A 22,429-nucleotide genomic window follows, 5' to 3' on the forward strand; every position below is an offset into this window, starting at 1 on the left:
CAAGTATAAGTTGTTGTTTTTTGCAGAAATTAAAATGATGGATCTTTTCTTTACAAAATATAAACTAATAGATCAAGTTTTACATTTAAAATTTTTGGAATCATAATTTGGAATCCCAAATTATGCTTTTTGAAAAAATTAGAATTTGAAAACATAATTTCATATTGCATATCCAAAAACAAGCTTAGTTTCAATTGCAAACAACGCAACATGGAATGGTAATTCAACTGTAAAGATAACTTCAGACATTGGCAAGAAGTCTTGATGAAACATTGACACAAAATCTTGATCAAATTTCATCTTACTATTTCCTTCAAAATTTATGTGAACTATCAATAGGAATTCTTCCTGAAATTAACGTACAGGAGATGAAAAGAAGATTACAACAAAATACACGAAAAATCCAGCTAAGAGAATACCAGCATAAACTAAATTCTGAGAAGACTGCACAGGAAGCTTGTATTCAATACTGCAGCATTTCATTTTCTCTCTCTCAGAAGCCAAAATATGTTCCACATACCTAAAAATTAGAAAATTGATCAATCCACAACATAAGAAACTTAAAGAAAATTCCTAATATAAAAGGGATAAAAGTTTCATAGGTAACTTACTGCTGGGTGAAAATGGAACTTTGCAAGATATCTGAACTATTCGAGTGTGCTTCTTGCAAGCGGTGATCATACAGTAGGGAAGACAATTCTACAAGTTGTTCCTCAAGGTTCTGTTATTTAATGAAGTCAGCATATGCCATTTACAAAATGCTAGAACTAGCCTTACCAAGTACAGGAAAAGTAATTACTTACATCCAAGTATTTTTCTAGACGATCAACTAACTCATGGGGGAATGGTTCGGGCAAGTTGGTAGTCTTTTTATAGAACTTTTCCAGCCATAATTCAGTGCTTGTTTTGTTCTTTTTACCCTTCACTGGTTCACCAAGAGGAGTTTTCAGATGTTCTGAAGCAAAAGCTTGTACAGCCTGGGGAAAAAAAGATGGACGGATAAATACAGGTTAGAACAAACAAGTTAGGTGAATGACAACTAGAAGTACCTCTGATGTCTCCCTGATCCGGTGAAGGGCTGAATCAACACGTGCATATATTGTGTTCCTCTGCAGGTGATGGTAAATGATGAGAGTTACGTTTAAATATAGATCACACAAAAATTGTAAAGCAGATAGTGAAGAGCATAGCATACCAGGGCAACATCCTTGAGCAATTGACTGACTTGTGAAGTGTTAGAGAATGGTCCAAATGGGTGGCAACCTGTTGCCCAGAGCCAATTTACAACAGGCCTTTCATGCACATGAGAAGCCTTTTCATATGGAGCACTCAACCCACCCACAACAGAAGCCAGCCCTGCCAATATATGTTGTTGGGCTAGCATTGGAATAGCATGCCTTCTCTCTATTTCTGAAACATAGCTGTCAAATACCAACAGGAAGCAAGTAAAGATCCCCAAACCAGATGCATGCAAATTGCAAGGAGAACAAACATCAGGAAACATTTAATGGAAGGTTGGTAAACTCACCAAATGAAATAGTTTGAGGTTGTCTTCTTTTACCACATTTTGTGTTTCTCATAAATGTATTAGACTTAAAACACCAAATCATAAGAACGCTTCTGATGAACAGAGAAATAGTCTTGGAGAAATTGCATGCAAAATCTTTTAGATGCCTAAAGCCGAATACAGGAGAATATGAGAGGCGAGGGAAATAAAATCTTGCTATATACTTGGAGTATGGTTCTCAATGACATTTCCTCTATATTGGTTTTCTGTAGTCAATCCAATTGGCAGAAAAGCTAGGCTGGTTGGAGATCAGAAGTCATCGATGTCCCATTAAATAGAATAAGGTAAGAGAATATTTGTTATCAGGGTCTTTCAGCTTTCTATTGACATACTCTGATACGAATGGTCACAATGTTAATTTTAAATACTAATTAAAATCTAAACCGAGTTTACTAGATTTATAATTTATTTGAGGCCAGGAAGACAGAACCAAGGACCTACTGCTACTTCAGTAGGAAGAGGCCGCTGCAGCTAGAATATTGTCAACAAAGGAAACTGAAAGCAATCTCCTTCCCCCGACAGATTAAAAGTTCCATGATTGTAGTATACAGTAGAAAGTCATACTGAAGGACACCAAAACAAACAAGATAAATAAGGCAATGAAAACTGAGTACAAACTTCACTTACCTCAAAGGTATCTTATCATTCTGATGTTGGAGTACAATAACTACATCTTTACTTGTCCAAACAAGACTTTCATCTTCCATCATCAGATGTTCATCCACATCAGCTAAAGATAGAACAAAGCTGTAAACAAGGAGGAGATTGTTAGAGCATGGCACTCTTGTCAAAATGACAGTAATAGGAGAAAATCTTCTGGAACTTAGGCTTAGATCTTTTTGATCTTGTTGGGGGATTTTTGTGTAGGTGTAAAATGTAGAGAACCTGAATTTATTGAATATTGGATGGAGATGAGTCTAAGGGGTCGTGAGGATATATATAGCCGGCCCCGACTAGGTTGGAATTAGGGCTTAGTTATTTATGTATCCATTGATTGTCAAACAAACAGAGGGGAAAAAAAATCAAACTTCAAAAGAAATAATCAGAACAGCCAAATAAAAGAGAGATGTATCAAAGACAATGCTTTTTTTATAAGTATATCAAAGACGATGCTTTTTTTGGAATTTCTGATATATATCATCCAATAATTCAATAATCAAATTGCCATAGGTCAACTATGTAAAAATGGAACAGCATGCAGTACAAGTTTGTTTTCATTCATCAATCTTAATCATGACATAAATAAAAGACGACTACAGGCATAGTGTATGCTATTATTGTTATCCATGAAAGTCCAATATCAAAGACTAATTCTATAATTAATGCAGAAGCATTTGATGAGCATATCTAACCATTGAGTGCAATAGGTAAAGAGATTCATTATAAAAATACACACAAGCTCGTGAAAATCAAACACAAGTCTTTTAGCAGAACTAGAAATTGGTCACTGAGCACAGAAAGAAAACTGCACTATCAATTTATATCCCAAGGCTATGATCTAGTGGTAAGAGTGCAATGTCAAACATCAGAGAGAGAGAGAGAAGTTATAAGCAATCGACAAAAGGTGTGAGATAAAAGGATGTTGCACTCACACTGGAATGACTCTGGTACCATATGTGCGGTGCAGATCACCTTGTTTCTTCTTTTCTACTGTTCTTTTCTTCTCCTTCTTTCGATTTTGGTTATAAGTAGCCCAGATAGGTTTATGCTTTAATATGGAATCACTTGTACCATCACTCTCATCCATCCAATTCTAGAAAAAAAAAACGGATTAAGAACAATCAGGCAAGGAGTAAAAGGTGTATGCATGTGCAACGGATAAATAATGAAACAATTACATAGGTGTGTTTTGCAGAATATATGCGAGGCAAGGAAATGGAGAAACCAACCTGGCGGAGAAAAAATTTACTTGAAAGTGAAGGGTCAGAAACCTCAAGTAAACCGGCAGCTAGCACATCTGCGGATCGTTCCATCTCCTGCATTTGTCAATTGCATAGACAATTATGTTATAAGAAACTCCTAATAACCAATCTGACAAAAACATCAGAAGACCAAAACAAATGAATAAATGAAAACAAGATTAATAGAGACATCAGATAACAAACAAGAACTGACAACCCCTGGAGATGTGGAAAAAAAAGAGATGTCAGTAACAGATACTCCCTCCATTTCAATTTGTTTGTTTGCTTTTGACTTGACACGGAGTATAAGAAAGTAAAAAAGACTAGAATCTTGTGGTCTTAAACTAAAGAGTTGCCAAAAAAGGAAAGAAACGGACTAAAATGGAAAATAAGACAAACAAATTGGAACGGAGGGAGTACACCATTTGCCTAATGAAACTATCTGAAGACCCTTTCTCACATATACTCTTAATGCATTTCTCATCCAACTGCATTTATTATCTCAAATGGATGTAACATAGAAAAGAGAAACGGAAAATCAGGGACCACCTCTCTAAGGATCGCACCATCAAGATACGTCTTTGTATGTACATGGAAACGTCCATCCTTTTTTGTTTCTTGAAGGGAATGACCACGCATGGCTTTTGAAACAGCTATAGCCAATCTCTCATGGCGATGCAAAGCATGTGAACCTCCAATCATCACTACCTCCTGTTCTTTGTGAAGCATTTTCTTCATCTGAAGGTTAAAAACTAAAAGTTCATAATTCATGTATAGCCCTGGTTCCATCAAAGAGAGTTGCTAAGGGAAATAATCTTAACGACTAAAGAACAATTATCAAAACCTTTTATACTGCTTGTCGCAAAAGGAAAATAGCCTAATCTAATCAGCACGAATAGGATTAACATCTCAACAACAAAGTAGCAGCCAACACCCCCCTCCTTTTGATTAATAACCAAGTAGCAATCTTTAAAATGACATTCTCTACCAGTAAGGATTGATGCCAAGTATATTAAGAAAGTAAGTATCTGTTTCATCAACATTTGAAAGCTTCACAAGTAGTTTTCAAAAGAAAAAGAATTAGAAGTCTCCTCAACATTGTTTAGTGCAAAAGCAACAACAATTTCAACTCAGTAACAAAACAAAAGACATATCAACCATCCAAGTAACTGGATACACAGAAAAGCATCATAAGAGACCAGGATAACATGGTGAGAATATTACCTCCGCTTCTATTGCTCCAACATCAAGACTATAGTTATAGCCCCTTGTCATGATATTGAAGCGATTATGATTTTGAAGAGCAATGATAGGGATAAGCAACCTTGTCGTCATATCAACAGTTTCAAACCTAATGAATACATGATAAAAACACTAAGATTGTATTAGAAGAAAGAACAAAGTTTATGTATAACTGCTACAAATATGAGCACAGAGAAAGCAGGAGACAGGGACATTATCCGTAATTATCCTATGACAAAAATCCTCTGGATGGTATCTTCATAAGTATGTGTAGAAACAGATAGATCTGCAATTTCCAATGCCTTTTAGTTTTCTTCCTCTTAAATGCTATGAGGCATAAACTACTAGGGAAAAGAGTTCAAGAATCAAATACATGCTTAAACACTTATCAAGTGCCTTCAAAACCATGATAACCATCATCAAAAGTAACCAAAACAGTCTTACGTTGTGTGAGGAAATAAAAGACTTTACCTAACATCCGGAGCTATAACGTGTTCAATGGTGGTTGCAACTAGAGAGGCAAGCTGACCAACAAAAATATCATGAGCAGCATGCTCAGTTACTACACCTGACCCTTTGTGAAGCACGACATTCCGCAAACGAGGCAATGATCTGGAACTAATGCTTCCTTCTTCGGTTTCAATCTTTCCATAAGTGCAAGGACCTGCTGAGAGGTCAACCACAACAAACCTGAAATAATAATGCCAGGAAACTCAAACTTATGTAAAACATGTTAAAGCCAATTGGACTTTCAATTGATTTATCAGAGTGACTATAAAAAATATGATTCAACCACATAAACTATAAGGTATTTTAACAAAATATGAGATCTAAAAACAAATTAAGGAGAACCAAAAAGGAAGCCACATTTGCTAGACCAATAGACAGTCATACGAAGAAAGTGAGATTGGCTGCAACTTTCCGCAGAACCATTTTTAACACTTAACTCTAAGTTACAGAAAGCCCATCACATTTTACCTACGCTACTTGTTTCTGGCCCAAATAGAACATCCTGCTTCCATATCTAAGTTAATACAAGGGCTTAAACCTTCTGAGAATACATAAAAAAAAAAAAAAAGAAGACTGAAGGACTGAAGGTACAGAGGTATATCCAGACAAAGAAAGAAATTAATCATCAGATTTTTATGCCACATAATCACAAGATCTGTAGCTTTAAACCCACAGCAGAGGTAGTAAAACACTAAAACTGCAGAAGTCTATGCAATTCACAAAAAGAACATGTAAAAGAAAATAGGATGCTCGGGTTAAAGATAAACATTTGATTCCACCATTGGATCAATCTTGGGACAGAAAACAATTAGCATAAGAAGGTAGACCAAAGGTACTATACTATTATCCAACTAGAGGATGCTCGTTAATTATCTTGTGTAAAGGGCACATTTTGTTATCCCTTATCCGTTCTCGGTATAAACTAAAATAACTATTTCTATATCAAGTGTAACACATGAGATAAAACCAACAATACCTGCCAGAGCCAAGCCAGACTTGAGAAGCCCCCCCTCCATTATAACGATAGCGATATATGTAATCTCCTTCTTGTTTATTCATCTCGTCCTCATTAAGTTGTGTAATTCTTCCATACATTAAACTGTCCAGGTCAATGTCCTTGTTCCTTGGATCCAATCTTACCTGCAGTGAAGTTTCCATGGAAACCACAGTCAGTCAATCAATGTCCCTATTCAACACTCAGAAAAAGAAACTTAGTGAATAAGGTTTGAAGACTGTTGTAATGGGTTAGTGTGAAACAACTGACTTCTCGATAAGGACTAACAACAATAGAAGTTAATGAGAAATAAAAAAATGAATTTATTTTAACAAATATTATGGGAAAAAGTCAACCTGAACACTTAGAATCCTTCAGTAATAAAATCACACAATTCAGACAAATCAAGAATTTGATGGTCAAGTTTGCTGCACAGACCTTATCAAAGTTAACAATAAAGATTACAGTAGGCCAAGGTCTATCCATCTCTTCAGCAGACTGTCCCCAACTCTCAAGATCAAATAGGTAAGAATACAGTTTCTGAAATTCTGGTTCCACGGCAGTTGCCTCAACTTCAAAAAGGGGGACTTCTCTTCCAAAATCAGTCTACAAATCACAAAACAGGGTTGACATTTGATTTTACGAAGTAGAACCTTGAAATAGGAAAAAATGGGACAAATTCAGAGTTGAGATTATCTGGTACAATCACCTCTCTTGCATTTCCAGCAGGCAACATTGCTGCCTTAAGTGCTTTCTCCAAGGCTATTAGTTCTGGCTGCCCAGCCTGCAGCAACAGGTGACATGAGAATCACACAGTAACCATAAACTATTAGCACCAACCATTCAATTTTCATCTTCAAAACATCTTTCAGAGTACTCCAAACATCTTCTTGTTTTTTTGCTCATTAAGTACTCAAACATCTAATTTTTTCTTCATCATATTTTTTAGGCAAGGGACACCAAACATTTAATTAACAGCAAGGACTACATCCATTACCAGTTGAGGATTCCTTCTCCATTTGTCTGATAAAGGACAACTTTTCTCTCATCGGAATCCCCACCCAGTGAATGTTTAAGTTTGATTAAGATAATAATTTCCAGCCTTATATCTAGATTTCAACTACTTTATTTTTAAGATAATTATTTTATTTGAGATAAATCAATATTACAACAACTACAACTACTACTATTCTGCAAGTCTGCAACCCCAAATTACTATAAATCACTATTGGGCTATGAACAAAAAAAAGAGTTATTTTGTTTGTTTTTTTTAATTTTTCAAAATGATTTTAGAGTTTTGGACTTATTGGTAGGATTAAGTCAGTATCCCAGTTCAAAAACCTCACTAAATTAGGCCATCTGACTTCTATCTAGTGGTGAAATTTCAAATTTATATTTCACACAAGGTGTCCTCGATATCCTTAGTATTAGGATCTTGTTTGCTAAGAACAAAAGAATCCAAGGCGATATTGTGTAATTAATCATTTTGAGGCATAAGATTTGTGAATGAATAACAGAGACATATTCATAGGAATTGTTACCATCTCTTCGAAAAATATCATAGGAAAGCATCCAACAGTGAGAAAGCAGTAATCATGACTGTAGTGTTGCTCAATGCAAAATTAGAAAAGATCTCCAAAGATAACACGAAAACAACCGCGATTCTAAAAGCACCATGGCAAAATGGTACAAGTATATATCATAGAAGGGAGGAAGCTCACCGGAAATGTATTATATACTATGTGATGCTCAATATCAAGTGGTTGGCCCGTCTCCAAACACGAGGGCCTATGAGATGGGAAACTGACTTTCAGAAACTCCTCCAACTTTGGAGAATCTAATGCGTACCTATAGCCCCCATCGCCACTAAAACCAACAAGAACTATGTTGACTTCCAGAGGGACTTGAAATGGAACCTGTACAATACTAACACGATTAGGCATCTAAATAGAGCTTTTATATGAAGAGAATTTGAAAAAGTAAATAGCCTGCATTATAACCTCAAGTCATCAATTTCTGGTAGCTAAATTAGATTTGTAAAAATTTAAAGTTTCAATATACTATAGGACTTCTGTGTTGACTGATAACCAAAAAGAACAAAAGCAATTACAGCCATAACGTGGATTTAACAGACCCAAAATACATAAAAAGACAAAAATTGGGAAGCTTGCAGTCGAATTTAATACGAACTTCGAAATAAATTGACTAAATCCCCCATCTAGTTTAAGCAGTGATTAAGCGGGCTGATAAAAATCACAATTTTTCCATGAATTTTGAAATAAATGATGATAAAGACGAAAATAAATATGTAATTTAATTTAATTTACGAATATTAGATCTACCTCGGCACGAGAATGAAGCATTTGACGAACTTCCGATCGAACGTTTTCTTTAACGTCTTGAAAAGCTCCATGGTGCCACTGTTGGTGACCAGGATATCTACGATAGGCTTGAGATGCTGATTCGGACAGAGTCACGAGTAGACTCAGTGCAACTATTGCTATGTAGAAACAGCTTGTTATTCGAACCATCTCTACTTTCTATTTCTCTTTCCTTCTCAAAGGTGTAGCATTTAAATGTGCTTATGCCGAAAACGAAATCGGGAGAAGAGAGTTAAGTTCTTCAGCGAGAAGAATCACGGTTCCCCGGTGGCCGGAAATGTTTGATCGTTTCACTGGAGAAGAACTTACGGACGGAGACTGATTGAGCTTAATCGAAATTCCACAAGTGTCCCTGTTACGTCTTCTATTTTACGTTTTCTCTACTGCTGTGGCCTGTGGAAATCCATTGCAATACGGGCCAGACGGGTCTCGTCAACCCTCCTCCCAGACACCCGTTTGGATGGGCTTAAAAAAAATAATTTTTATGTATGAAGTGCTTTAGAAGTTTAAAGTGTTAAAAGTTATTTTTATAAATAATCAGTTGAGTGTTTGGATAAAAGTGCTTAAATGAGGAAAATTATGTGAATTTTTGGGTTAAAAGAATAAAAATGGTAGTTTGGGAATTTAGTTAAAATATAAGGGATATAAAAGTAATTTTCATGGTCAAAGAAAATGACTTTAAGCACTTAACAAAAAAAAAGTTAGGAATCCTAACTTTTCATTTTTGACTGACTTTAAGAACTTTCTGACTTAAAGTTAGCATTAGACAAACACGTCCAAAAGCTGAAAAGGGGCTTTAAGTTGGTTTTGACCAACTTAAAGCCAATCCAAACGGGCTCATGGTTTTTATTACTTTGGGAAAATTACTCATTTACACATGTTATATTACCATATTTATTAATACTCCCTATTAGTTGAAAAAATATCAAAAAATCCTTTTTTTTAACTCTCTCACTTTTTCACTGATACATCATTTTTACCTTATATCAGTTATCCTAAATTCACGTCTATTCTTCAGCCTCATCGCCTGCAGTTTCTTTTTTTCAATTTCAGTTCATCTATTACTCAATTTCAAGCTTCTAAGTAAGGTATATTCAAGTTTTTCCTTTACTAGTATCTCACCTCATTCGATTTCCTCTGTTTTCTTCTGTAATTTTTTTTTACTCATATTGTTCACTGATACACATGAAATCCGCTCCATCTTTTAGTGTTGGTCTCACTCAATTGAATAAAAATCAAGAAAATCTTGTTTCACCAGACGAGGTTAGATCCAAACATCGTATTGATCCATCAGTGATGGATAAGCTACGTGAGAAATTAAAGTCAAAATCTCAAGTTCAACATTCACCCAAAGAAGTCGACAAGAAAATTGAAGGGGTTCAACACGTCCTAATCTCCCAAAGGTATGAGTTCATATAAGATATTTTTTTAATATCATTTTTAATGAAGATTTACTGCTTCTGATACATATAATTTTATGTATCAGATTCGTATGTATCAACTTTTAATGCTTCTGATACATCGTGTTTTTGTATCAAATGCTCATGTATCAGGATTTACTGCTTTTAATACATCTTATTTATGTATCAGATTTTCATGTATCAAGCTTACATGAGAATCTGATACATCTTGTTTATATTATTATTTTTAAAATATCATTTTTCTGAAGGTCACGGGTTCAAGCCTTGGAAACAGCATCTGGCATAAATGCAAGGTAAGGCTGTGTACAATAGACCCTTGTGGTCAGGCCCTTCCCCAGACCCCGCGCATAGCGGGAGCTTTAGTGCACCGGGCTGCCCTTTTATTATTTTGAAGATTTACTGATTCCTGATACATCTAGTTTATGTATCAGATTCTTATGTATCAAGCTTTAATGTTTCTGATACATCGTGTTTTTGTATCGGATTCTCATGTATCAAGCTTTAGTGCTCCTTATACATCTTGTTTATGTATCAGATTCTCATGTATCAAGCTATAATGCTTCTAATACTTTCTGTTTATGTATCAAGATTAAGTTGTATTTAATTAGTTTCCATGTCAATGCAGGGAATGAAGTACGTCATCAAGAAGATTCCCTCACACTCCCTGAGATTCGGCACTGCATATATGACTAATTTTATTGATGATTTCAAATCATCAATAGGTGATGAAGCTATACAATTAATTCGACAAATCATATTTGGTCACTATCTAAATATGCCACAGTGCAATTTTCAAGGGCAAATCATCAAATGCCTCTTACTTTTTGAGGTAGAGCAAAAAAATAAAGAGGAATTGGACATTCGTCACATGTAGGGTAATATACTCATATTCACAATTAAGGAATTTGCTATTATTACTGATTTGCGATGTATCAGTACTATCAATGATTTTTGGTACCCAAATGCTCCAACAAGTAGATTATTGTCTAGATATTTCTCTTGTGCAAAAAATGGAGTAAACAAAGGATGTTTCATTCAGTGTTTTCTGGTTGGAGGATGGGAAACAAATGAAGACGTTGTTCAGATGGTCATTCTCTACTTCATCCATACTTTTATTTTTTCTCAACTAGATGATTCACCTATTTCTGTTGATGATTTTAAGATGGTAGAGGATGGTAGGTATGTGCAATACCCATGGGGGAAAATAACATTTTTCAAATTGATAAAAGGAATTAGGCAGAAGTTTTCAAATGCCAAATAAATGTATCGTTTGGGCGGCATGTCATACGCTCTGAATGCATGGATCTACGAATGTGCATCTCAGGTGCCTTCTGAAATTGTTGTAAGAGTGGGCCATCGATTTCCTAGAATTCTTAATTGGTGTGTTGTTGTCGTCAAGCCAAAATTTGAGACCTTCATGTCTACAATCTTCAGTGAGGTATATTTCATGAAATCATTTTCATAATTATAGAAAATGAACATACCATCTCCTGCTTATTATGTACTTAAAGATTATTCATGTATGCACTGACTCATTATACATAACATTTAAGATACATTCTATAGTCTTGCCTTTGATATAATAGAATTTGTTCTGATACATATGATTCCTCTCATAAATTTTTTTATAGTATCAGTGCTCCAATATTGTGCCATCTCAAGATGAAATTGAATCACTTATCATTCCTGGCAGTGAATATCATTATGAAGCTGATACATCAACTGTCAAGGTTAAATTTACAGAACCTCAAGAAGTCTCCGGATTTGAGAACTTTTCAACAAAACCACCCGCAGAATTATTAAGAAGATCCAGTCATGTTGCTGATACATCTTCTCCACCTCCTCCCAAAAGAATGAAGACTACCCCTGGTAAAAAACTCATTCAAGTAGAAAAAGCTAAAATGCATAAGGATGTCATACCACCAAATCCATTAGAAAAGCCTATTTCTACTTCTATAGAACCTGCGGCAAAGTCAGGGGTAGGCGGTGAATCTTTCGATCATTCAGATCAAATTATTCATGTGGAATTCAAAGCATTAAAGAAGTCTCTAAAGAAATACGTAAGTTATTACTATAAGAACTAACACACAATATACTTTTAATAAATTGATACATCATGTTTTTTCATATTATTGTATTAAGGTTGACCAGAAGTTCAAGCGATTAGAGAATAAAATTGATTCAAATCATACTAATATTTTGAAAGCCATGGACAACATAGTGCACCATATGACTGGCACATCATTTCCAATTAAAAAAGTAGATTTTTTTCAACCATTTCATGTGGTGGAAGAACAACAAGCACCTATTGTATTGGAGGAGCAAAATGATCCAAATAAATCTGATCTCCCTCCAACAAATGTCCAATCTCATATCCAAGAAGATATTAAGGTAGATACATCACGTAATCATTGATATTTATATTTTTATATACTTTTAAACTACTGGATACATTTCATTTTCATCTATCAGATATTCAATTGTCATTGTATTTATCATTCTCATAACTATATGTTATTATATTTGCAGGAAGCAGAACCATCCAACAGAATACAAGAGGTGGATGATGTATTTGGGCATAACACTGTATCAGATGCTGCAGAACATATTACCAAGCTGATGCTGCATAGCTATTGTACCTGTTAAACCTACGATGCTATATAGATCTTGATACGTTTCATGCTCATATATCATAAGTAAATGTCATTATATTTATAGGAAGCAGAACCATCCAACATGATACAATAGGTGGATGATGTATCAGAACACAACATTGTATCAGATGTTGTAGAATCTCTTGAACATCATGTTTCAGCTGATACATTAAAGGTAATGTACCAGAATCAAAGTTATGACCAATCTGATGCTACATAGCTCCTGTATCTGCTAAACCTGTGATGCTATATGGATCTTGATACATTTTATGCTCATATCTCATAAGTAAATGTTATTATATTTTGTAGGTAGTTGAACCATCCAACACGATACAAGAGGTGGATAATGTATCAAAAAACAATATTGTATCAGATGCTGCAGAATTTTTTCAACAGCATGCTTCAACTGATACATTGATGATAATTTATCAGAATCAAAGTTATTAAAGATAATGTATCATTTCAGTAGTCATTTTCTTAAATAATTGTTATTATTACATTTGTAGGAACCAGAACCATCATTTATTCCACAACAATCAGAGGATGTATCAACACAACATATGGAACCAACTAGAGCAGATCATTTTCAAGTGATTGTTTATTCTGATACATTAAAGGTAATGTATCAGATCAATTATTATGATACATTAAATATTAATAAGTTTAGTACTGACGTTATACATTAAATTTAGAATAATGTCATGAAAGATGCAAGAGAGGTTGTTGATAAGACTGATCAATATGAAGAGCATGTTGAACAGATTGATAAAGAAAAAATCAACCCAAGTGTATCGGTAATATTTCTCAAGTGTATCTGATTCATTAAATTTAGTACAATTTTTTATACTAAAGTCATAAAAATTTTATAATTCTTAAAAAATAGGATTCCACAACTTCAACCTCGATATCGTCCGAAACTCGAGAGGTGATAGATTCTCTAATATCCGGAGTTCCATTACCGGTCATGCCATTGACTGCCATTAGTCATGATCAAGTAGTTAAGGATGAATGTCTACTACGTGATAGCCAGCTATCTGCCACTCTTCCATCAAAATCCAATGTATTGCCAGGTGATGCGAAAATACCTCTTCCAAGGAGTAGGCTGCCTTCTAAGATCTTACAATCACCGTATCTAACAAAATTTGGGTCGAGTGAAAAGGGTAAGAAAAAAATGACATTTGTTAGGCATCATACACACCCTTTTGAAGGTTTTGGCATATGCTATCAGTCCCCAACCGAGCTCACTTGGGAATACACCTAGTGGATAGATAAAGGACTATTAAAATCGCATGCCAACAAGTAAGTATGACATTTACAACTTATATTAACACAAGATGTTTATTATATATGTTCTGTCATTTTAATATAAGTTTCCATTCTGAAAATCAAAGGAGAAACATTATAGATCCAAGTTCTCTTCATTTGGATTTGAAAAAATGGACTTTGTAGTGGCATTTTCTCAAGATAAGAACTGGTTCTACCTCATGTCACAGCGGAACAGATGCTAAAATAATGAGGTAATCATTTATTGATAGAGCATCTGTTACATGTCAGACACAATATCTGATACATAAATACTATGTATTAGATACATCCAGTACAGCAGTTTCTACTATGTTTAGTAACTATGTATCAGTTGTATAACTAATACTTTCTTAAACTGTGCAGCACATTGATGTAATATTTTACTATATTCAAAAGAAATCCAAGATACAGTTGGGCAATCGGTATCAATACACAATAACAAACTGTATTTTCAAAATTTTCATCGAATCTACACACACAAGATACTATCACATTCCATCTGATATTTCTACCCAAGAAGATATGGCAAGGGCCTCTGTTGTATCTCATCACGAGAGATCTGTGAGGAACATAATAAGTGGTTTCTCAATACCCGCAGGGTTGCCCTGGCATTTGGTAGATGAGGTATACATCCCGGTAAATTATGATATGGATTTTCATTGGGTTCTGGCAGTAGTTGTGTTAAAACAGAGGTTGATACGTGTTTATGATTCATCATCTAGAAGAAGAAGTAGCAACCCTTCCCTAGAGATTCAAAAGATAGCAGTAATGCTACCTATATACCTTCATGATAGTGGTTTTTTTGAGAAGTCTGAACGTACTGATTGGTCATTGCTTGATTCATACAAGGACAAATCAACCGGTAACATGCTTGAAGCACATCACTCTTTTGGTATTGAATATGTTGAAGGAATTGCGCAACAAGGAAGTGATATCTGTGAGTATTAACAAATATGCATATTTAAATCATTACTGTGTCAAATTTAAATTTTTTTAAAGTTGTGTATTTATTTTTTTGTAGGGATTGTGGTATTTTCATCGCTATTTTTGTTGAATATTTTATTGATGGAATTTTTATTCCAACTACTAGACTACATGCCGAATTTTTCCGTTCAAGATATGCCACACTATTGTGAAAGTATGGTTGTCGAAAGACCAAGGATAGTTATGTTAGCGACAACGACGATAAGAAAATACCTAAGAGAGATTTCATATCTCCTGGTCAAGGAGAACCGATCGACGTCGAGTAGTTTTTTTTTAATTTTATAGTAGTAGAATGTACAATTATTTTTTTGTATCAATAGTAAACATTTTTTTTGTCTATTCAATAATTTAACAGACTTTTAAGTTTTTCTCATATTTATGTATCATATTCTGATTTATCAAACTTGAATGCTTCTGAGACTTCTTATTTGTTTATCAGGTTTTCATTTATCAATCTTTAATACTTATGATGCATCTTGTTTTTGTATCATATTCTCATGTATCAAACTTGATTACTTCTGATACATTTATTTTATGTATCAGATTGTAATATATCAAGATTTAATGATTCTGATACATCTACATTTATGTATCAGAATCTCATGCATCAATATTTACAGCTTCTGATACATATTGTTTATGCATCAGATTGTAATGTATCAAGATTTAATGATTCTGATACATCTATATTTATGTATCAGCATCTCATATATCAAGCTTTAGAGCTTTTGATACATCTAGATTATGTTTCAGATTCTTATGTATCAAGATGTAATGATTCTCATACATCTACATTTATGTACCAGTTTATCATGTATCAAGCTTTACAGCTCTTGATACATCTACTTTACGTATCAGATTCTCATGTATCAAGCTATAATGCTTCTGCTACATCCACATTTATGTCTCAGATTATCATGTTTCAAGCTTTACAGATCTTGATATATCTACAACCTATATTAATACAACATGTTATGTATCAACCATAATTCAGTTGAAAACTAATACAACAACCTTTAAAGTATCAACCCTTAATACGTCGAATGTTTATGTATCCGATTTTTTCATGTATCAGATTCAAAATTACTATCAATACCAAGTAACTTACAATGAAAATAATTACCAACCATCCATGTATCAATTATTAATATTCAATTACTATTCTGGTTAATTGATATATGTATCAAATACAACCCACACTGTAAAAAAAACTATGTAGATGTAAGGACATGATCCAAATAGAATGTATCCTGGCATAACAAAATATCATTTCTCTTTGGGAATAAAATTATAAGTCTTTCTGTTGTGGCCTTCATGGCCACAACGACTACAAGAATTTATGTTCGTTCTTATCTTCTCACAAGAGTACTTTTTTCTTCCTTTCTTTGGTCTTCTTGGCATCCTTTTATATCTTGGTGGCAAAATGAACTCTTTCAAAATTTCTTTCGGAACAGACCAATCTTTCTTATCTGGCATTGGAACCATTGGCAATTCATAAGTATTTGCCAACGCCTCTGGCTTGTAGTAATCAGAACAGTATGGGTGCATGTTTATAATGTTCTTGCTCTTCAACACTACAATTGTGTATGGACATCGTATCTCATCTAGTTGAAACTTGTCACAATTGCATATTTTTCTTTCAAGACACACAATGTATCTTATACCTGACTCATAAATAGAATAAAGATATTCTGATGAAGCAATAACCTGCAGTAAATAATTATCACAGATATGTATCAGAAATGATGTATCAAATACAGATCTAATGTATCAGAACTGATGTATCAGTAAATAATAATCACAGAAAATACAGAACTGATGTATCATATAGCTATGTATCAAGCAACTATGTATCAAGTAGATATCTACTTAAAAAAATAACTAGAATGTACCTTCATTTTCGAATACTTCATTGTGTTTGATATTAGGATATCTTTGAATTTTCTACCCAAAGTATGTTTTGTATAAGCTGCTATTTTCCTATTTTTGCAGTTCCAAGTACCAAATAATATTCTTGTTTGCTCCAAAAAGTCAATTATAGGCAGCTCTCGTGCTTCAACAAGACATCCATTGATACATTCTGCGATGTTAGAAGTTATCATTCTCCCCTGTTGACAGTTGCATAAACTCTCGACCACTTTTCGTACCCCACATTTTTTAAATATTGTGTCATCCGGTGATCAATTTTTTCAACTTTTGTCATTAATTTTTTGAATTCCTCTTTTCGATATGTTTTGGCCATCGAGTAGAAGAGGTCACTTAGTACAACTTTGCTCCTCCTGTAGTTAGTACACACAATTTTCCATATATGTTATATGCATGCAAAGTGAGGGACATTGGAAAATACCATGTTTACACTCTTGATTATGCTTTCATTCCTATCTGATACAACACACATATTGTCCCTCTCACCAAATGTATTTTTGAAGTTCTGAAAAAACTATGTCCATGATGAATCATTTTCTGTAACAACAACACCATACGCCAATGGAAATATGCAACCTAAAAAAATATTAACAACAATAACATATTTATTAGAATTCATCAGATTCATAGCAAATGTGTCAAATGAAATGATACAATGGTATTCAATATATAACAATAACAAAAAGTAAGACCTGCCCCATCAAGTGTGCTAGGTGATACAAATGTCCTTTTATAAGGTCCATCAAGATGAGCACCGTCAACAACAACTACAGGTCGATAAAACTGAAAGCCCCTCATCAATGGCCTTAACGCTATGAATAGATACATGAACTCATCAGTTGGTGACTTGTGCATACTTATGTACGATTTTGGATATACGGGTTTTAGCATATTATGTATACAGGCAACTGTCTATATCCATCAGCAGGTTTCCCCCTTAACATCTCCAAAGCATGTTCTTTTACACGCCATGCTTGTTGATAGGTAATATCAATTCCATACGCTGCTTTAATATCCTCTTGTATATCATTGGGCGGGGTGTATTCTTTTATGATTAACCAATTTAGGTGCCGTGAATGTACTTAAAAAAACCTTTGTAGCATGAATTTTGTTGAAAATCCTATCTCTTAATGCACATGAATGTTCACTATTGAAATATCTCACTTTGAATATATCAGTTTTTTTCCAACAAGATGCTTTTATTCTCCAACAACAGTCATCTGAATAGCATATTAACACATAACTGCATAATTTTAGGAAAAAAAAAGTTAATATGTATCAGATATACTTAGTATGTATCAATATATATTGTGAATATAAACAACAAAATTAACATTACAAAATCAACAGTCTATCTGGGAAAATTATTGAATTGAGTTATATACATAATATTATGATGTATCATGATAGGTAAAATAAAAAAAATATTAACATGTATCAGATACACAAAGATTCTTATGTATCTGATACATTCTTACAACAATTTTTTTAACTGTTGTAATACTTAGTATGTATCATGAATATAAACCAGCAAAATTAACTCTACAAAATCAACAATATATCTAGAAAAAGTATTGAAATTAGTTGTATACATAATATTATGATGTATCATGACATGTAAAATAAAAAAAAATATTAACCTGTATCAGATACACAGAAATTGTTACATATCTTATACATTCTGAAAGCAAGTTTTTGAATTATTTTACTTGATAAATAATACTTAGTATGTATCATGAATATTAACCAACGAAAATTAACTCTACAAAATCAGATTTCCAAATTCAGCAAATGCACATACCTTTTACTGTCAAATCTTTTAACTTTGAAATTGAATCCATTATCAATTTTGTATTTGGCCATCAGATCAACTAGTATTGCTTTGTCCTTATACAATTGATTCTCCTTCACTTCCTCACCATTTGTATCAGTTATGTAGTTCGTCACATCAAATTCCGGTATATAACAAGCTGCAGCATTACCAGATTTCACTAAATCAAAAATTTGTGACTCATTTGTGTTTGGTTCGGCACAAATAATTGCTCCAGATGTAGTGTCGAATATTTGCAACTCACGTCTCTTTCTATCAGATGTTGTTATGCATAGGGGATACTTTACGAATCCCGATTCGTTCTTTTTCAACTCTATGTAAAGATTAACACCCATATCATTACAAATAATCATTGGCGACGCGTTACCTTGAACTATATATCGGATTTCAATATTTTTTACTGATTCATCTATGGTCAATTCAGCAGCTATTGCTGCTTTTAGAGTCGAGTACGATACATTGTCTCCCACTACGATTCCATCACTTTTGTATAGTTCATAACTCACCTCGGATTGCCAATCAACAGAATGTCTCAGTAGTTTCGCGATATTCATCTTGATTCGCTTGATGAAACACAAAATTTGGATTGAATTTTTTGTTAGAACTTATGCTCTGTTTTTGAGTTTCCTTCATAGTCAGAACTTTTTAAAAAGGATTCTTTGCCTTAATTAGCATGGTAATTGATTGAAACAACCAATCATAGCTTGAATTACGTTACTACCCATAAATAGCCCAACAACATTAATTGTTTTACACCCAAAACCTGATGTATCAGCATAGTAATTAATGTATCAGAAATTTGAAAAAAAGAGGAAATCGGGTAATTTAAGAAAAATGAGGGATACATTGTAATTGGGCTTTTTAACTATGAGATTTAGGTAAAGTTTACTTTTACTTTTGAGATGGGTCATTTGTAGGAAATGTCTTATTTTGTCGGTGATTTTTAATTTTTGCCTTTTAAATTAATGGTCTTTAATTTCTGTTTATTGGTATTTTAAGAATTTAAGTAATAAAAAGTATCTTTTACATTAACAAAAAAAACTATAAGGCACAAGTTATACTTTATACGGCAAAAAATATTGAAAAATTTACTTAAATACATAATTTTTTTATTATATTCTATAAAATTTTCTATTATTTGAAAAAAATATAAAAATTCATACTCTCTCCTATTCTCGTATACGCCACTTCATACGATGTATCGGGTTGGATATATTACTTTACATGATGTATCGGGACGTTGAGTGATGTATCCGGAATCGAGACGCGATGTATTGAAATATTGTCGGATGTATCCGAAACTGAGACGCGTATCGGGACGTTTTGGGATGTATCGAGATTCCACCAAATTTAAGGAATTTTACATAATTTGGAAAATAATAGGGATAGGATGTAATTAGTTCTTAACATTAGGGAATTTGTGTAATCCCTACAATAATATTACTTACAAGGCACAAGTTATGTCTTATGAAGCATAAATTCAGTTTTAAAATATTATGCCTTAAAAAGTTCATAACCCACAAGTTATATTTTATGAGGAAAAAAATTGCAAGGTAAAATTCGCAAGACGCAAGCTATGTCTTACAAACTTTAGTTTCAAAATATTATGCATTTAGAAGTTCATAACCCACAAGTTATTTCTTAGTCAAAAATAAATTTATAACGTAAAACTAACAAGGCACAAATTATATTTTACAAGGCATAATATCAATTTCAAAAATTCTCTAATTTATGAATTGTGAATTAAATACTACACAACTTATGTCACACAAGGCAAAAGTTCTCTAAGCTTTTGTCTTGCGAAATTAGGTCACAAGTAATGGCACTTTGGCCCACAAATTTTCATTATATAAGAAGTAGAAACAAAAATTAAAGACCATTCCAAAATAGGGACAATCCATGCAAAAAATTGTTTTGGGAAAGGCTCAAACAATTTTCAATATTTGTGGTAAAAAATGAAGCTTATGCATAGGTCCCATCAACTTGATTCGCACAAATGCCTATATTTTGAGGTGGTGTCTAAGAGCCGTTTGAATTGGCTTATAAGTTATTTATAAGCTGTTTTTAGCTTTTTGAGTGTTTAGATGATCAATTTAAAGTTATTTTATATTTAAAATAAGCCCCAATAAATAATTGGATTTGTTTGTATAGACTTATTTTAAGCAGTTTATAAGTTGAAAACAACTTATAAGTCAAAAAAATAAGTTGGGTTACACCTACTTATTTTTTTTTAACTTATAAGCAGTTTTCAACTTATAAATTATTTAAAATAAGTTCATCCAAACAGGCTCTAATTGTTGCCTCTCAAATTCGTGGTTTTTAATTATGCCTTCCAGGACTTCAGTAATAAATTAATGATCGAAAATATTCATGACAGCGAAATAATAAATAACTTTTTATGAGGCATAAGTTTATGTTTCCGTATAATAATATCGTCGATTTATGTCATAAAAGAAATAAAAAATTATATTGTACCGCATAACTTAATTCCTACAAAATTTATATCGATCGAGGAAAAAGTTCAATTTTAAAGTCCACAAATTATGTCATAAAAGACACAACTTAATTCCTGCAAAACTTATGTCGAACAAGGAAAAAATTCAATTTCAAAACCCACAAGTTATGATGTAGCGCATAACTTAATTCCTACATAACTTATGTGGGAGAGACAACAGTTCAATTTTAGAATCCACTCATAGAAAGCGTAATGTAATTTGAGGCAAAAGTTTTCTAGACCTATGTCGAGTGAATTAGTTCATAAATAAGAATACTTTAGTCCACAAATTTTCATTAAATAAGCAGCAAAACAAAAATTAAAGATCACTCCAAAACAAGGACAATTCGTATAAGAACTTGATAGTTTATCCTCCCCTAACCCCATTTTAATTTACATTTTGCTTAGTACATAAGTAGGTGTGTTTATAGAAATTTAAAAAATTTGAATCAAATCGAAAATAAAGCAAATCAAATCGAAAAGAAAAATCTATAATTTTTTCTTTGATTTGATTTTGATTTTACATTTTAAAAATTGACATAATTTAATATGGTTTTAAGAAAAAGAATAACCCGAAAGAATTGAACTAAACTGACTATAGAAATACATATTCACTAGTTTAGTACTTAAATACTTCATGGAAATATTATCGAGGAGAACACTTTTTAATAAATAATTACTGATTTTAGCGATACTTTTTATTTATTATCATCTATAACAATACATAGCAATATTATTATATATTTGTCATGTATTAAAAGTGAATTATGCATACAATATAAATGTATTATAAGTATTTTAAAATATATTATACTTGTTTGGTAAGAATTAACACAATGTATTATAAGTGTATTAAAGTGTGTGATAAATATATTATCCATGAATATAACTTGTATTATATGAGTTTTATAAATTATTTTTGTTAATATGTATTAAAATTGTATTATAAATGTATTATAAGTGTCCAATGAAAAAAAAATATTATTACTATAAATGATAAATATTTTCTTAATATAGTATATTTATGTAAGTTTTCCTTCCCTTCCGTCTGTATAATTACGGATCGTACCATATTTTTCACCTCGAATACATGTATTTGTCACTTTCAGATACATAGTAGTCAGATTCATATCATTAAGTCTAAATAATTAAGGGATGTAACTGAAAGCCATAAATGAAAGAGAAAATCAAATTGCAATGACTTTGAAATATTCTGATG

At 32.9% G+C, this 22,429-nt stretch overlaps 1 protein-coding gene across 1 annotated transcript; it reads right to left on the minus strand.

Moving 5' to 3' along the window:
* Window positions 1-285: 285 nt before the first annotated feature.
* LOC129887370 (uncharacterized) lies at window positions 286-8,977 on the minus strand. The gene is made up of 16 exons (XM_055962444.1): window positions 8,557-8,977; window positions 7,936-8,130; window positions 6,924-6,998; window positions 6,653-6,820; window positions 6,197-6,360; window positions 5,182-5,400; window positions 4,693-4,819; window positions 4,018-4,206; window positions 3,457-3,543; window positions 3,160-3,320; window positions 2,195-2,314; window positions 1,196-1,421; window positions 1,050-1,109; window positions 804-977; window positions 612-721; window positions 286-520 (listed from the first exon to the last, which is right to left on the minus strand). Exons 1-16 carry the CDS (start codon window positions 8,743-8,745, stop codon window positions 355-357), a joined length of 2,430 nt encoding a protein of 809 aa, XP_055818419.1. The 5' UTR covers window positions 8,746-8,977; the 3' UTR covers window positions 286-354.
* Between the last annotated feature and the right edge of the window lie 13,452 nt (window positions 8,978-22,429).

This window comes from Solanum dulcamara, chromosome 4 (genome assembly GCF_947179165.1).
Source record: "Solanum dulcamara chromosome 4, daSolDulc1.2, whole genome shotgun sequence".
Classification (NCBI taxonomy): Eukaryota; Viridiplantae; Streptophyta; class Magnoliopsida; order Solanales; family Solanaceae; genus Solanum; species Solanum dulcamara.

Bases quoted from the DNA above. Each gene is read 5' to 3' on its own strand.
- LOC129887370 (XM_055962444.1), bottom strand. From the start codon at position 8,745: ATGGTTCGAATAACAAGCTGTTTCTACATAGCAATAGTTGCACTGAGT. The intron at 3,321-3,456 runs GTTGGTTTCTCC...TTTTTTTTCTAG, and splicing joins GTAAATTTTTTCTCCGCCAG to AATTGGATGGATGAGAGTGA. The intron at 722-803 runs GTAAGTAATTAC...ATTAAATAACAG, and splicing joins GTCTAGAAAAATACTTGGAT to AACCTTGAGGAACAACTTGT.